General features: G+C 39.0%; 1 protein-coding gene across 1 annotated transcript in view; it reads left to right on the forward strand.

The window, feature by feature from the left end:
• Nucleotides 1-18,456, forward strand: part of chn2 (chimerin 2) — a 37,041-nt gene that overhangs the window by 7,681 nt on the left and 10,904 nt on the right. The window contains exons 2-6 of the mRNA XM_008432489.2: nucleotides 7,442-7,480; nucleotides 10,194-10,249; nucleotides 12,390-12,421; nucleotides 12,604-12,717; nucleotides 12,824-13,094. Of these exons, the coding sequence (XP_008430711.1) occupies nucleotides 7,442-7,480; nucleotides 10,194-10,249; nucleotides 12,390-12,421; nucleotides 12,604-12,717; nucleotides 12,824-13,094 (512 nt within the window). The remainder of the gene's footprint in view (nucleotides 1-7,441; nucleotides 7,481-10,193; nucleotides 10,250-12,389; nucleotides 12,422-12,603; nucleotides 12,718-12,823; nucleotides 13,095-18,456) is intronic.

The raw sequence follows: 18,456 nt of genomic DNA on the forward strand, positions 1-18,456 counted from the left end.
AAGAAAATGGATGGATGGATGGATGGATGGTTTTCCATAACTTTATCACTCTTTGGTAACTTTTTGCTTAGACCTTGTCTGGTCTGCCTTTTACTTTGTTTATCAATTTCTTTCTCAGCAATGCACTTCGACTTTCAATTATGTTTGAGAAGTGTTCAGATAATGAAGCCGGACCTAGGAAGGATCTTGAGTTAAAATGCATCTGTGATTCACATCTAAGCAAAGAGTGAATAGTACATACCGTAAGGTTGGATGACAACTAGATACATGCTGTAGCCTCTTTATTTCTCGGGCGATATAGTTGCCAACATCGGCAGTATTCCCGCTGCCTATTTGGTATAAATATGATGGGAACATGTACTGTATCACCAGCATACCTTTCCAGACTCCTGCTGGAAATAAATGCTGGAAAACAAATCAAGGAACACGGCATCAAGGAATGTTTTCAGCTTCTGGCCTTAAGTGACATATCTGTTTGGGGAGGCAGAATTGCATCTATGTATTACAGGGATGCTGACTGCTCAACATGTTTCTGGCAAAGGCTACAGCTCTCAATGTCTTTTTGTTCCATAATTCTCCGCGCCCCCCAGAATAAATCATGTGGGAAAGGATTTTCTGTCATGTGCAGCGAGCGACTTGCACAAATTACCTGCATGTTTTGTAGCATCAGCAAAGTATGGTTGTCTCAGAGGTATTCCAGTGCTGCTCTGGTTAATATGGGGAAGATAATAAAAACATATGCGTGGAAAAACAAGGAAGTATCGGAGTCAAGTCCAACAATATGACAGTTTTAGTGTAACCGAACACATTTGTATTTCTGTAAACAGGTTAACTGCATACTTTCTGCACAAACTCTTTTCATGGTTTATGCACAAAAAATATTTTCTGCCCCGCTCACAGTGTAAACAGTCTTATTTTGAAACTGTGTATTGCACAGATGGTCTCCCTGCTGCAGTTCAGCTGCACCCCACTGAATCACTGTGTGTCCTGATGGTCTGCATGTAACTCAGAGATAAACTCCAGGTTGTTATTTTCCACACGCCAGTCATGGAATTTATTTTCAGAAATGCCCTGTAAGCAGTAAATATCACAAGAAAAGTATGTTTTCAATTGGAATGATTTGATTCTCAGAATAAAATGTCTAAATGAAATCATGCAGATCTACAACCTTGGTCTCTGGATAGCTTATGAAACAATCTATTTATCCCTACAGATGCGTATAAATTTTTTATGACACTAAGCAGGTCTTTCAAAGACTTTAGATATTTTCCCCTTGTGCTCTCATTGTGTCGTTCACAGAACTGCTGGGAGTTGTTGAGATTCTTCAACCAGTTGCAGATTTACATATTGACAGAGTGAATTTAAGGAGAGACAGATTGATTTCCTTAACCTGTTAGCACTGTCTGTTCTTGCCAAAAATGCTTGCCTTTGAACGACGAAAGAAGGTTCTTTGTATCAAGTTGATGGTAAATAATAGCATTGCAAAATAGCATTTCTGTCTGCCCAAGTTAAGCCAAATTAAATCACCCTGAATAGCTTTTGTCATTAATTTCTCTGTGCTTTCTGTAAGTATTTAGTCAGTCAGCTTCCCAATAATGCTAGAGTCATTTTTCATTTTCGGTTACTTAACATAACGGGTTTTGGTGAGCACCTAACCTAACCTTCTCACAATAGTTTGACAGAAGTTTAGCTCTTTCCTCCTGACAGAACAGATGTAACGGAGGGAGCACTGACCACAGATTTGTCTACAGGGCTGAGATCATGGCTTTGTGAAACCCACTCCAAAACATTTACATTGTAAAAAAAAAAACTATATAGGTCATCTTTAGGCATTGTCAATTTAGAAGACTCAGACAGCTCCCTTTTTTTTTTCATTGCAAATTTAAGAACAGACAAACACTTCAATTTTAGCTTCTTCAGATCACAGGAGAGGCCTTGGAAAAATGATGGTCTTTCTCCCTGATTGGATTTTGCAAATTGCATTCCATCCTTTTTATGTGGCGTTTTAAGTAATGGCTTCTTCCTCACTGGTTAGCCTAACAACCCATGTCATTACCAAATATCACCCATCTTCTTCACACATTGAGCTGCGTGTGTCAGCAGCAGTCTCTTTTTTTTTCTCTCTGCTAAAGTCAAACATTTTTCAAGAGCAGAGACATCAGAGCAGACGTTCTCTCAGGGCACAAAGTTCCTACAGCACGATCCCAATTCATGGCGCACTCTCTTTGTCATCAGAGCAAACAGCCATTGGTAGCAATTGCATTACATGCTTGTCACCGGTGAGTAATGGAGTGGAGCACGGAAAAATGGTTATATTTTTGGTGGGTACAACCCTCTGGCTGCTCCAGATTTATAAATTCCCAGCAATCCCGACATGCCAACCCTAAACTACTCAGAAATTCATTTTGATGTATTTTGGATTCATCTGCGTTCATGTGGCTGCCCCTGTGTGTGTGTCTTTGAATGAGAAGGGCTACGAATGAAGCAACCCTGAAGAAGCTCCTTCTTTTTGCGGCGAAAGCTGAGGCAGTACTCCAGACCGGAATGCCGTCCGTCATTAATAAGAATTAGATCGAAAAAGAGAGCGTTTGGCAGGCGACCAGGTGAAATCACATTCTTTAAATAAGCCGCAGTGAAATAAATCTTGCAGGCTGTTGCCAGCGTGGGTCTCTGTGACAAAGCTTCAGTGTTAGGACAATAGATTTTTCTGAGGCAGGCTGGCCACTCACCAGCAGCCAGACCTTGAAGGCGGTTTGAATGTATATGTTGATAAAAAAATAAATAAATAAACATGCACCCGACCTTCACTCAAGCATGCAGAGTACAGCAGAGAGGAATGCTCCTGCAAGCGCAGTTGGAATGATCAAAGTGAGAACAATAACATTTTGAGCGTTGATGCAATTTATATGAGTAATTAGTTTGCGAGCATCACTGCTCGCATCCAACAAGTGCTCACTGGTTTCCATAATCCAATTCCCGCCCTGCTTTGTTTTTTTCCCCTCTGGCCAGAGAGGTGCGGCATGGATCTGCTCGCGAGGGCAAAGGAATGCTTCGCATGAACAACATGTATCCTCAGGATAAAACATGACTCACTGCTGAGCGACAATGTCCATTAAATATCTCTGCAGAGTAGCAGAGAACTTATCAGGGATTAAGGTTTACTATTATATAAAAAAAGAATCAAGGAATTAATCACCTAAAGGGCATACGGCTTCACACTATACATCAGCGTAAATAACAAGAATGAATCAATTACTGAATTTAAGTAAGAAAATGTAAAAAAATTACAAATAAAAATGGAAGTCTTTACAGTCCTACAGTGCAGTGTGTTCCACCAATAAATAGGAAGAGAAAAATGTAGTACCTTGAATTTGTATGTTTTTGGTATCCAAGGGCAGACGCTGGTTTATATTGTCTCCTCTTGTTTTTTTTCAAGTTGTCATTTCATGTCATCTACACAGCTTCAAACCACAGCAGACATTTCAGAAGCTCAGAAGTTCTCTGCCAGGATGCATTTTTGCGTTCACTCAGACAAAACCGCACGTAGCTATAGAGGCGAGTGTGAGTTTCCTCAACCTAGTATGAAAGCTTTAAGTCACCCCTTTCATTTTTATGTTTCTGACCACCCTGTTCTATTTGATTTGATTAAAATGTACTTGATCAGCAGATCTGACGGTTTCTCTATGTCTTTATTTGGACTTTGGCTGAACATTCACCGTTTTAGTGTCCTCAACGGCAACCTAATTAGGTGGACCTTGCAAATAGCTCAACACTTCCTTAATCATGGCACAGCTTCATGCAGCAAGATGTCTGAAACATTCCTCTAAAATCTTGGTCCGTTTTTACATAGTAGCATCACACAGCTGCTGCAGATGTTTTCCTTTGTTGGTCATAATGTGAATTTCTCGTTTCAACACATCCTGAAGATGCTGTGTTGCATTTAGATCATCTTCAAGAAACTGTTTAAGACTATTTACTCTGAAATGGTAATCCTTTCAGAAGTAGCATAACGGCATGGTCGTGGTTAGAGGCAATACCCAGGCAGGCAGTGGGATTCATGTGTTCCTGCTGTTTTCACCACCTTCTCATCTACCATCTGAATACTTCAGATTAAGACTCATTGAACCAGAAAATGTTTTTGCAAATGAGTGAATTGTATTCACTGTTTCCTGTTTTTTTGCTGCCAGGAGTTGGACCCAGTTTTTATTGTAGCCCATCTGCTTTAACATTGTACATTCAGAGATAATATTCAGCATAACTCGGTTGAAATGAGCAGCTTTTGTTGATAATCTACAAGGCATTCACTGGATATTTGAGTCTATTGGATCATTCTCTGTAACCCCCAGAGACACTTGTGCATGAAAATCACTGTAGATGAGCAATTTCTGAATTACACAAACTAACCCATCTGGCACCAGCAACACTGGGGAACATGTCCAAATGTTCCCCATTCTAATTCTTGCCTTGAAATTCAGCGAATCACATTCTCCACGTCTAGTGTCATAGAATGTCTTCAAGAAGTTGTCAAAGTTTATATATTTATTTATGTTTTTTTTTATTGTTTTAATACAAAAGCCCTTTTTAAATAGATACCATCTCACTAGTGAATGAAAAACCAAATAATGAAAGCAGAAATCAAAAACATCTATTGCTTTTACTGATTACGTTCCTTTACTGTGATGACTAGGAAATTTTAGAAATAGCAATGAACTATTGGTGCAAAGTAGCGATGTCAAAGTGGAAAAATATCCGAAATTGACTTGTAAAAGTAACATAAATCCAGTCAGAATATTGTAAAAACTAACTGGTGCTGATGCTACAGACTGCTGTTCTTTTTCAGTGATTATGATAAGTACCTCAGTGCTTTGTTGAGCTCAATGTTCATATATACACCTGTGAAACACTGCGACAATGTTTCTCCTGATCCCTCGTAACATCTTTTTTTTTATGTCTGTTTAACTGGCTTCCGATGGTTTTCCTGAGTGATTTTGCAGATCGTTCCTAAAGCATAGAAACACTCCTGGGAAGCCTTAGCAACAAGCTGCAGTACATCAGATTGAATATGAAACAATCTTCTCTGACGGCTCCATCAGTTCTGGTGGCAACTTTGCGGCGGTAATGTGTTGCAGTCTTTCCACAGTGGGATTCAGTATGCAGATTGAGCGTTTTATCTCCAGCGAGACGAGATCTTACTTTCTACACTTGGTTGTGTCAACAAATTTCTCCCACATTCCAGAGCAGACAAACAAAAGCACCTCCGAAAGACATTTTTTGTTTTTGAAGCATTCTCCCAAACAATGTAATTGTGGTATTAAATTGTGGTAGTGTAAATTTTTAAGACCACAGGTGCCAAAGTCCAGTCCTCTAGATCTATTGCACTGCAACCAATAGATGCATCTTCACTCCTACACACCTGAATCTAATAAGCAGCTTGTTAGCAGGTCTCTGAAGAGTTAAAAGATGCTGATGAGGCATTTCATGGCATTTAATGGTTTCAGGATGGCAGCTCTCGAGGAATGGACCAGGGCACCCCGGTTCATGATCAGTAGATGAGGTCGAGGCAGGAAATGATGCCGCCTACCCCAGGATGTTCTATTCTGACCATGTGTCCAGTTGTCACTCCTCCTTGATATTTACAAAGAGAAATATGCCAACTGAGCACCTAAGATGTTTTTTTTTTTTATGAATTTTTTGTTTGTGTGATTGTTTGGAATCAAAGTAAAGCATGTTTGCTTAACAGCAGAGCCCTGGTTGGTTTACAATAGAAACCCAACCAGATAATCCTTCAATAAACCTACACAGAACTAAAACATCCCATCTGACCATAAGATTGTAAACTTTCGTTTTGTAAAGCAACAGCGGTAAACACTCTTCCAACTTTAATTATACTCGCAGTTTACATTTTTAACTTTAGATTAAAAACTCCTTATTAAAGCATAAAACATAATGTCACTCTATTAGTTAGAACACAAATTACACTTTAGACATACCCACTTTTACTTTCTGTGCTACAATAAGGGCTTGTTTGTTTTGTTTTTCTCCCACATCTGGCTCAGGACAAAGTGAGCCAGATGTGGGAAGAAGCTGTGGGCTGAATGGCCTTGAAGTGGTAGCCATGTATTATTTCCATGGTCATGAGCTTCAGGTTTCGAATTTTCATTTTGTAATCTTTACATCTATCTCCACCTACTGACACCAGGATAAAATGAAAAAACAAAGTGATCTTGATTTTTATTTCTATCTTGCGCTCTTTTTTTTAATGTAAGTTTTCTTATAAGACATTTCTGTTTACTCAGTGATATGCAAAAAGAAATTGCCCTCTTATAGGACTCTTCTGGGTTTTTTGTTTGTTTGTTCTTTTTGATGACATGGTAATGTTTCAGATCATCAAACACATTTAAATATCAGAAAAAGATATCCTGAGCAACCACCAGAAGAAAGCAGATTTCAAATAATGATTTTATTCATTAAGAGATAAAAGCTACACAAACCAGCCAGCTCCAACTCCTAATAACTTCTTGTGCCAGCCTGGGTGAAAACAGTTCCTGTTAAGCATTTGAGATAACCGGGTAACTGCGAATGAGTCTTTTACCTCACTGTGGAGGAATTTCGGCCCACTCTTCTTTGCAGATAAAAGAGAGACAAAGTCCAAATAAAACTCCTGGAAGAGCTTCTGAAACCCAGAAGAGACGTCGTTTTCCTGACCACTTTGAAAACAGAAAAGTCAAACTCTCTTTAAGCAAACTGTAAGGAAATCACGGATGGAAGCAACAATTCTTCTACGTCCCACTTTGTGCTGAGAAATGTGCTGCTACACGATTAAAATCCTGTCTCCAGCACAGTAGCAGTCAATGTAAGACGACACACTACAGCATTTGCCGCTAATAGAGGGTGATGTATTGTTAGAGCGGCAAGAGTCATTAAAACATGACGTTAAACTGCAACTTGCCCCGGGGCATTTACTCCATCTCCTCCCTTCTTTAATCTAATGCAAAAGCGCACTCCATCATGTAATCTGTAAGTGTTCACACAAACATAACTCAATGCATTTTCCCAGGAGAGGGTCTCGCTGTAATTACCTCTCCCCCTGCTTTGATTGCTGTGTTTGTGCTTTTATCGCAGCGGAGATGTTGCATTTTCAGGTTCCTGCCACTGCTTAATACAGATCAGGTGGGCATAAAGACATGCAGGCGTGCGTCGCATATTGATTGTGTTTGTAGCAGTGATTAGAGGCGGCGCGTCTCAACAACAGGCAGATGCACAGCGTGAAGCCCGATGCATAATTATGACAGAGAGAAACACCTGTGGCATATAATCATAATAAATGGCTCATATTTAATACGCTTGGGAGCAGAGGAAGATTGAGATATTTAATGAAAAGTATTATAAGCACTACTATATATTCACGATGAAACCCTGGTTTGTTTTTTATATTTTCCAGATCCTGATGACTATCAGCCACCCATATGGAAGTCGTACTGTGAGTATTTACTAATTTTCTGCAAAGGCTTTAATCCTGACATTTATATAATTTTGGGGAGAAACATATTACACTGACTTCCTGTGCTGTAAAGACTCAGGTCTTGTTTTTCTCAGTAAAATTAGAAACTGCTCTTTCTTCTGCACAAAAGGTGCACAGTCAGACACACTCGCCCACATACACAAATGCAAAGCAGCAGATTCCTGTTTTCTGTGTAAAATAGGTTACCGGCAGCCAGGAAAACAAGATTTTCCACCTGCTGAAAGGCTAAGCTAAAATAGAGTTGTCAGAGGACCCATTTTAGTACACAATGTGTTGTTTTTTTCATGTGGGAGACAATTTAACTCCCCAGAGCACGTTTGATATGCAATAGAGTAGAAAACCTTCTACCCTTACGTCCCAAATTTCAGTTTAACTAGAACTAGTTTGTTCAAGTCTGTGCAGCTGATAAAGTTCTGTTTATTTGATTTTTTTTTCTCCTTTTCTAAAGCCTGCTATCAGATTCTTCTGGTTCTCTCCTGAGGTATTTTTAGAGGTGTCAGTGTCACGGCATGCTGCAGTGGATGGTGTCCAGATCTTACAGGTTGGCTTAAATCAGCTTGACAAAACATGAAAGTTCACTGTCAGGAGCCTTCCTTCCCCCCACCAAGAGAATCTGCTGCAGTGAGGGCTGAGCTGAGCCACACACTGTGATTTCTTAGGTAGTACTGCTTGTTTTTTCATGAAAATAGCATCTCTCACATATAGAAAACTCTGTGAAAAAGATACAGTTTGCAAACGGTGAGCAGAAGTTCACAGTTTGTAACCGATTGTTTCATTTCTATTCCAAACAGATTTTTGACTTGTGGTTTGCTGAAAACGACACTGAGTTGTGCCATATTTCTTTTTGGCATTCCTGATCTGAGCATAACCTGGGTATTTTAACTGCACTGCATCTGATACATATTATATGGTTTTGTACATTCAGAAGTCAAATGTCTCTGCTTTGAAAAAGACAGATTGTGTTTAAATGTGCTCAACTATAAATTCAGCCTTAATACACGTAATGCATTTTGATTATATCACTCATGTCCTGTAATTTACACACTCTTCACCCTGATCCATAGCACACTCCATTCTATTGGTAGGCCTAGTTAAGATGTGTTAAATGCCTTAAATTGAATTCATAATTTATTGCAGCATTACAATCTAATGCTTAGCAATTCAGAAAACACTGACTGACCATTTGTTTCAAAAATATTTCATCAGCAGAAAAAAAAAACATGTCAAGAAAAATAAATTTTTTTAACAAACTAATTTTTTTGTACAATCCACTTTGGTTGTATGACCACAATATATTTTTTCTGAACACAAAATTGATAGGTAATGGAGTAGAAAACCTTTTACCACTACCTCCTACATTTCTGTTTAACTAGAACTGGTTTGCAGTTCCTACATAAAAAAGGAGGGGTTCTTTTGTTTGCTCATTGGTGTAGATCATCCACAGTATTTAGGTCCTAAGGGTGAGGTGGTCATGAAAACGGTTGTGTCTTGTCAGCCATGTCTTTGTTGATTTGGCCACATGTGGGTCAGTTTACTGACTTTTATTCAACATTAGGCTTTATAAGCCATGAGTTCATTTTGTAATGCACCAACAAGGTTACTACAGCATTCAGAAGAGAAACAAGCTCACAGCATTACATATTCTTCGTACATACTTAATATTATGTAAGTATGTATGTATCAATTGATGAAGCTATTCATAATTTTTGCGGCTCTGAGGTCATTGACTGTTCACACTGGAGTCTCATGGGAACAACCGTTCAAAAAAACAAAAAACAGACCTTACCAAAAAATTTTCAATTAAGTTGTAAGACCTGTGAACACAGTCTTGTCTCACCTGATCAAAGCACACAGATCCAGTATAAGTCCCACTAGCATTTAGCTGGCTCCCAGTTTTGATGTTTGTAATAGCCGGACAGAAACGGCCTTTTTCTGGCTTGTCTCCCAAACACCTGGTTGACATTTAGATAGCATCTCGTGGTTGTTATGGAGACTTGATGACTCCAAAATGCCACTCTTTGCTGTAGATCTCTAACAGTGAGCTCTGGAGTTTTTTTGTTAGTTTTTTTTACCTCTGTTATCGTCCACTTTTAGTTTGTTTGGTGACAAGATGAATATGAATCCTTGTCTAACTTAGTGGTCTGCATATGTGATTCATTTATATCCTCCCGCACAGAAAAACTGGAAGTGATCATTAATGAAACATTACTAAACAATATTACATTAAATATTAATGGTGCCAGTAGTAGTTCAGCTAGTTATTTTGCTTAAAACAACATAAAAATGCACTGAAATTCAAGATCGGATTTGTAAACATTTTGAAATGTGGAAATGCTGCTGCAAAAACACATGCATATGTCGACAAACCTTTATCACATTCTTACAAGTGGAAGTAGATAAGCAAATAGTTTATTTTCTAATAAAACGTATTTTCCTTAGGGGAGTTATTTTAAAGCCATTAACTGGGAAACATTGTTTCCCAATTGTTCAATACAGCTCCGTCTATAAATACCACAAAACAAACTTGGCTTGTTTCCTCTGAACCTTGTTTTAACTGTGTTTATTTTGGATGTCACATCTGCTGCTCGCACACAATTATGTCCTGCATGGAGCTGTTTGTGGCTCAGAAGGCCAGACAAACTTCATTAACATGCCTGTTTTTATCTGACAGTGTACCAGCTCCAGCAGGAAGCTCCAAGACCAAAGAGGATCACATGTCCTCAGGAGGTCAGTGCATCTGTGAATGTTAAAAAGCTGGCTACTGAAGGGAGCTGGAGCGAGTTCATGTTATGTTAATGATTTAGCTCGTAGAAAAAAAAAAAAAAAAAGAATAAATATCTGCATCATCTGCCCAAAAACCTGGGAAAATATCACAATGTATTTAATGGAAATATGATGGGTAATAAACTGCTGCAGCAAGCATACTAATTAGGCTTGACCTAGTTTTGGCAATTTGAAACTGAACACTTATTGAAAGTTTTTATGAAAAACCTGAGTTACGGCACTGATGAAGGGAGTGCATGTTGCGTCTGTTGCTGCATTCGTCAAGAAAAGCCCAATGTCACCTCTGAACATGTGGTTAGGCATGAAAGTACCCCTGAAACACCTGCTGGCCTTGTTTATCTCCATTTTATTTTCTCTTTACAAGCTGGGTCTACGAGACAAGAGCTGCATTCTGTCTGGAGATTAAACTAAGCGTTTACTTTCAGGTTTGAAGCTTGAGTTTATTCCTGGGAAAATGATTGAGTGTGGCAGCTGGAAGCCAGGCCAATCATAAATAATAACCTGTCGGGAGAGGCTCCCTACTGCTTTGAATTCACCTCGTGGCGCTAAAAATGAAGTGTCGTCCTTTTATTGGCTGGCAAAACAGATTTTTTACAGATATTTATGGTGAAACTTGACAACGTGTGCATGTCAAGCACATCATGTTTTTGACCTGAAAATAAAATCTCACCTGTTCTTTCAATAAATTCTTTCTGAACAGTGTAATTCCAGACATTTTGAACTTTTTAAAGGGCTTATATTTATTTTTTTTATGACTCCCTTGTCGAAAGTCGAGAAATATGTAAAAACAAATAAATAAATAACACTGTCTGCCAAAACACAATGTATCAAAAAATATAAACTTCTAAGGCTTAAATGTAAGTTCACATGGTGAGGTTAATGTAGCGATTTGTTCAGTGAGGAAGAGAACTGTAGCTTGTGACCCAACAAACCGCCACCCTACCCAGGGATTTAAAAGGGCTTTATGGTATAATCTGACTGTATTTCGCCACAGAGGCATCTGTCATCAGAGTCACTTTATTGCCAAGTAGAAAACCATTTTATTTTTTTATACACATATAAGCATGTCTATAACCTGTTGTTTCTTTTGCCTTTAGAAGGCATTTCAGGCTAATGGAGAGAAAGTTAAAATACTGATACACAACCTGTAGTTAATTTGGCACAGAGACTGCTAACCAAAACTCTGTTGAAGCTAAGAGCGGCATGACACTGTCATTCTTTTAAGAATTACTTACCTACTTGAACTGGAATGATTAACTTAATTAGCACATTGTCGAAATGCTTAGGACTTCCAACTCTGAAATATGTCAATGATTGCCTTTTAATCAGTCTAGAAAAGAAAAATAGATCCAAAGAACTCAAGACATTTTGCTGAAGAAGAAAACTGTGTTATCAAAACACTGGTGAAGTTTAATGCACTTTTTAGCGTCTTCACCGAGAGAACTGCCAATCTTCCATTGTATAACCCAGCAGAACTGATGCGTGTCTCATCCTATTTTGAGTGCTGCCACACTTTGATGAGCAGAGTAAAAGCTCTAGGGCTGGTTGTGTGAGATTAGTGGCAGGCTGGTAATTCAATACAAAATTATTTTTTACATTATAAGAAGTCCTGCTATTAGCGCGTCGCCACTACCGGCTCTGTAGAAGGAATTTCTAGGTGATGAAAAATCATATATCTTTCGGTGTGCTTTCACTCAGATAGCTTCCCCTCGACAGTGCTGTGAAGACCAAAAAACATAGTGATGAAGAAAAAAATATACTTGCAGTCGTATATCTGTGCTCCAGACACCTTTTTACACCCTGGCGTGTTATTCTAACATGCTTTATATTAATTTCTTTCCAGCTGGTCATCTTTTACCTGCTGTTTTCCAGCACGGCCTCTAATTTATCTTCCCCTACTTTGTGATTGGGCTTTATGGTTTGCTAGCTGTGAACAGACGCGGGGGCCCAGATGGAGATAATCTGGCCTGTGGTGTAAAGTCCTTTATCTTTCATGCGGGCTTTAAGGAACAATTTGCAGAGCTATTAATTTGAGCTTTCATATCACACGGCTGCAGCCAATATTTCTTCCTCTCGTTTACAGATGGAGAGCAGACCCAAGTACTATGGCAGAGAGTGAGTTTAACTTGATTGTTTTCTGCCTTTTTAAATATAAATGCTTTTCCATATCACTTAAGGCTTTTATCGTATAATAACTGTTATTTAAGTGGGCATGTGAAGTTTTTTTTCTCTCTCAGTTTTACATGTAAATCTTTTAAGTTGTTGACGACAAAAACCTGCTCTTGTTTATTTAACAGATTTCATGGGATGATATCTCGAGAATATGCGGATGAGCTGCTGGCGGGCAAAGAGGGCGCGTACCTCATCAGGGAGAGCCAAAGACAGCCAGGGACTCACACCTTGGCCTTGAGGTACCAACACCTGCACAAAACCAGAAACAAAACCAACTGACTCCACCATCAGCTTCCTGTCTGACTTTTACACCACATGTTCACCTGTTTGTGAATTTCCATCCAGCTTTGGACACCAGACCCTCAACTACAGATTGTTTTATGACGGGAAGCACTTTGTCGGGGAGAAGAGGTTTGAGTCCGTCCACGACTTGGTGACGGATGCCCTCATCACCCTTTACATCGAGACCAAGGCAGCGGAGTACATCGCCAAAATGACCACCAACCCCATCTACGAGCACCTTGGCTACACGTCGCTGCTCAAGGACAAAATGGTGCACAGGCTGAGCCGTGGACGCACGGAGCCTCGCAGGGTCACCTTCCAGAGCGACGACAGGGTGAGTTTGATCGCTGTTCATGTCACATAAAGACGTACGTTCTCAGCAGCGGTCCAGCTTCAGAACTATTACACTCTGCTTTTACAGTGATGACTCACATCTTTATTTAAAGTAGACCTCATCTTCAGCACCAAAAAACAAGGAGTCTCTCGGCAGATTGTGCAGATTCACACAGAGCCCCAATATCGGTATAATGGAGTTACAGTGATTACACACAGAGAGAGACAGAAAAACTCCTTTAATCTATGACAAGTCGGCACTAGTATATTAATCTGACAAGAGCCTTGAAACGGTTTCACCAGTTTTTTAATCTGTTGCACAATTTACACTGTGAATTAATGTTTAACTGGGTGAAAAGCTCAAGATGCAAATATTTGTGAGAAGCTAGCTTTTCAAAATGCAAAGTATTGTATGATTTGATTTAAATGATCGCATCTATCTGCCCATTCTTTACATATTTACAATATCTTGCTGAGGTTCAGCAGGTTTCTGGAGCCTTTCAGTCTAATGAAGGGTGGCGAAGATCTGAAATGGATCGCCAGAGCACCACAGAGCCCAATTCAAGCAATCAGCCTTGCAAAAGTATTCAATTCCCTTGAAAAGTTTCACAAGACTTCACCTGAAAGCCACTAACATGAATGTTTTTTATTGGCACTTTATGCAATACTTAACTCAATTATGAGTTAATTATGATTCTTGACTCATAATTGTGAAGTGGAAAGAAAGCAATCCATAAAACTGACCTGAACTAAACATTTAGGCCTCCGTGGAAAATCCAGTTTGCGATACAACACTAATACTACACGTCACCCTAAATGCACCATCCCAACACTAATGTATTTCAAATATTTTTCTTTTGTAGGAGCAGAAAAGCTGGGTTAAAATTAGTAGAAAGATGGATGGAGCTAAATACAAGGCAATTCTAGAAGAAAATTGCTCCAGCCAGAGCTGCAAATGTCAAGTTTGACCTGGTGAAAATTCATATCTGAGCCACACTGACAATAATTTTTGCCACACTTGAATATTGATGTTGGTAGCTGCTTTTTATTCAGCCTGAGTGAAAACATGTCACCTCACACTTTTCGGATCTTTATAACCTAAAAACCTTGGACGTTAGTCATGCACAGTTGTGCACAACCTTGTGTTAGTTTATTACATGAAATCCCAGTAAAATACAATAAAGTTTTTGGCTATGAAGAGGCTAAAGGAATATGAATACCCCAGCTGGGTAGTGTATGTATTTCATTCATGTATTTTATTTAATTTTTGGGGGGGAGAGGGGGTTCATTTGTTAATGAACCACCTTTTTCTTTTATTTTTTTTTTCTCAAGACATAGTTTGACACACTGATTTTGATCTGGCTAACACACTTCTGCCATTACAGTAGAATGGTGAGGTTCTTTTTTTTTCGGGGTTTTTTTTTCTCTGAGGGGTCGGTCTGCCCTGTGACTGAGACGTACATTATCCTTACAGCCTTTGGGTGTGTTCACTGCTGCCATGCTTCGTTGCTCACACTGAAAGGTAATGATGACCGAGGGGACTGGGACTTTGCTCTCCCTGCCGTCTATATCAGACGCCATGGTTTGAAGTGAGACACATCTCACATTGTTCTCCTTTGGCTCTCTGGCTGATTGGAGACTGTGAATGATTTATCAACAAGAAACAACAAAAGCTTCTTCCTTTCATAGAAAGGAAATGTCCCTCCACTAGGTGGCAGTCTTAAACTGTCTCTTCTGGTCTTTGTAGTCCTAAGAGATTGATGGCTCGGTCTCATCGCTGACAGATGCTTGTGTTTTCTTGGCCTTGTCTTTTTTTTTTTTGTCCAGCTAGTATTTTGTTATACAGCAACAATCGATTAGAGACGACAGACTTCATCAACAGTAGTTGGAGCTGCATTACTACAGAGTCTGGTTCTGATGGATGCCTCTTCTTATTGAGAGGGTCTGATTCAAAGAGAAGTTTTTGATGGTTTATCAATACTACGGATTTTAAACTGAATTGTAATTGGATATTTTTTGACTATCTTTCTGGGATGCGCTGCAATAAATTAGATCGTAACTGGTTTACTTATTGTTGAAGGATTTGAATTGGATTAAGCTTATATTATATTTAGTTTCTCATGTTTTCTTGAGGGCAGAGGGCCTTGAGATGACTTCTGTAGTGAGCTATAAAAATAAAACAGAACTGATGAGAACATTATTAGTAAAACTGGTCACTAATAATTCTGATTTGTTTTCGGAAAACTAAATCTTTCTTTTTTTTATCTTATAAACAATCAGCCAGTCTGTAATTCATTTATTGAAGTTTGTATTTAGATGCATAAGGATGCTTTTAGATAAACTGCATAACTTTTAAAACCAAATGACTTGAAAAGTGGGTCACAAAACACCAACTGATCTGTTTCAGTAACCTCCAGAAATGACTGTATTTTCTGGACAATAAGCCAAACTGGAATATAAGTCTTGTTTTTTTTAAAAACTTATGTTATGAAGGAAAAACAAATGTCACATTGCACTATCCGTTGCCTTTTTTAAATTAAATTACACTTTTAATTATTTTGGGATGTTTTTGGTTTCTTTTTAAACTTTTACATTCTGGTTTAACTCTGTTTTGTTAACCATTAACTTCAGTTCCTCTTTCATTTTGAAATTTCTATTTCCTTGAAGACTGTGCGCTACTAACCTTCCTGCTTTCATGTTCTTTTTTTTGGAGTTTCTTTGTCACCTTTTGGTTGATGTTGATTAATTATTTTGTTGTGGCTGTTGACTTCTTCTGGTTTGCAGATTGTCCTGCCTTCAGTGTCTGGATATGTGTTTATGCATCATTGAGTTTCAACCTGTACGTCCATTCTTAACAGCTTCACTGCACCACTTAGTCACCCACCCACTGGTTTGCATCTGAGATCTGCCTACCTGTTGTGGATTCTTTTTTTTTTTTTTTTTTTTAATCCTCCACATACTCAACATTTTAACGAATCTTGACTGTTTGGCTTTCAACGCTCTGAGGATACAGTCTCAATGCACAATGACATCTGTCTAATATAGGTTACACAGCTATTACTGATTATAACGTCACAGAATTTCACTTTGCAAAATGTGTCATAACCTTTTAAGCTGGGTGTGTCATTATTCCCAGGATCTCAGTGAGCTAGTAGCTAAAACCACTGCTCTAACATGTTCCAACCTCCGGTGCTTTTTTTAAAGGCAAAATTTATGCTTTACTTAATATATTTGTTAGCTTTACAGATTCTGTTTTCCAATAATCTCCCACACTGCAAATAAACGTAGGCCTTTTAAATGTCAAATTGTTCGTTGTCACGCCGTCTGTAAAACTGACAGTATCTTCCTCGTGCCGGCTTTTACACTTTAGGATTCAAATTCAGTGACAGCTGTGTTGACGTTGGACTTTATCGGTCTGCTTGTGACTCGCAAACAGAAAATCTGTTCTCTGTCTTCTCAAAGACGGGAGAAACCCGGGGCTTACTGCCTGCATCTGTGGTGGCTTTTTGAACTTGGTGTTTACCATTCACTCAGACACGCCCTGAGGCCCTACAGACATAGTAGTTTCACTGTAAAGTCAAAATCTGTTTGCGTAGGGTCAAGTCGACGTATATATAATACTGCGACTGTAAGCGCTCGTGTAATTAAAAGGCTGGCAGGAGGTTGAAAGGTGCGTTTTTGACTAGATCAACTTCTTGAGTTTCTTGCCCTTCAGTGGCAGTGATACTTGCCACGCTGGTGTGGCTCTCGAAAGGTTGAGCCTTAAATGCCATTGAAGAAATTATCTTGTTAGTTTGGGATAATTACCTGTTCTCGCCCGATGTTTAAGTTGTAAAATGTTAAAAATACTCCTCAATTTCCACAGTTAAACGTACTCTTCCAGGCTTTTATGAGTGGTTATTTATTTCAGCCTGAGACGTCAGAAAAATAGATCAGTTTGCTATGTTCCCAACATGGACAAAAGTGTCAATTTCATCGTATTTTCTCTTTACCACCATTCTCACAGTATAGCCCTTTTTTTGTCATTTTGTTGCTGTTAAGGCCTTTTATTTTTTTGTACTGCTGTCTAACTGTGCTGCTCTCCACTGGGTCTACTCAGCTGTGCTCTCACAAAGCCTCACTGGAATAAAAGAGCGCTGCCACTGGAAAGAAAGCCGAGGTTGTTGTGCGGACCACCTTTTGTGTCCTTTTTTGTCCAAGCTCTTCTTTAAGAGACAAGTAGCCATCTGCCTGCGGACAAAAGGGGGACCAGGCCTCGTCTCCCTCCCCGCACCTTTCCTCCCTCTTCTCAAGGCTAAAATATCTCAGAGCTGCCTATTCCTCATCTGTCTCCACAGACATAACTTTGGAGAGGAATTGCCTGGTGTGGCATGTTTAAGAATGTCAACTACAGAGACGAATTTCCTCACCTGTCCTGTCGCTCTTGCGGCTGCGGGTCAGTTTGCGTCTGCCCGTCAAACAAAAAGAGCTAACTGGTGCGCGAAAGTCTTTCATTTGTTTACTTTTGTTTAATCCTCAGAAAGCCTGTTGAGGAAACGTCTTCGTTTTCAGTGGTTTCGTGGTTTTTATATTAAACACGTTGTTAATACAGATCACAAAAAAAAAAACAAAACAAGTATGGCAGCTAAATATCATGACAATGACATCATGTTTTTTTAAGAACCTGAAAAGTATCTCATGATTAAGAACAGGTATTTAGTTTTTGTTTTCATAAATATGTGGGTTTGTTTTGTAGAATAACTTTAAGCACATTACTAGGAATAGTTTCTTCATAAAGAAACATAAGACCCGAGATTTAAATCCTTCAACAAGCTTCTCACAGTAATTTGCTGGAATTTTATTCATCTTTACAGAACTAGTTTCACTAAGCCGTGCTTGAACACACCTTTCCACCTCTGCCTACAAATTTTCCATGGGATGGAGATCACGGCTTTGCGACGGCTACTCCAAAACTCAGACTCTGTTGTCCTTCAGACCCTTTTATTTTTACCAATTATAAGTATTTCAGAGCCTTTGCCCTTCTTGTCCATTTGTGCCCCATTTTTAACTTCCTGTCTCATGTCTTGACATGTTGCCTCAGGTTTCTACTGATTCGTCTTTGATCACAGTTTCATCTGTTTGAAAAAGTCCCCCACCGCAGCCAAAACACCCTCACAACATGACGCTGCTGCGCCTGTACTGTACAGTAAGCATGAGGCACAATTCTGCTACTTTGCTTTATAGTAAAGGCACATTCACTGTAATGTTTCATTATCATTATTTAGTTTTTGACTGTGTGCATTTACAAACTGAAATTTGACTTTAAATGTTTTTGAAAGTAATGATTTCTACCTCTCAAAGTGTTTTCTCACCTCATATATATA

The sequence above is a fragment of the Poecilia reticulata genome, linkage group LG16 (genome assembly GCF_000633615.1).
Source record: "Poecilia reticulata strain Guanapo linkage group LG16, Guppy_female_1.0+MT, whole genome shotgun sequence".
Lineage (NCBI taxonomy): Eukaryota > Metazoa > Chordata > Actinopteri > Cyprinodontiformes > Poeciliidae > Poecilia > Poecilia reticulata.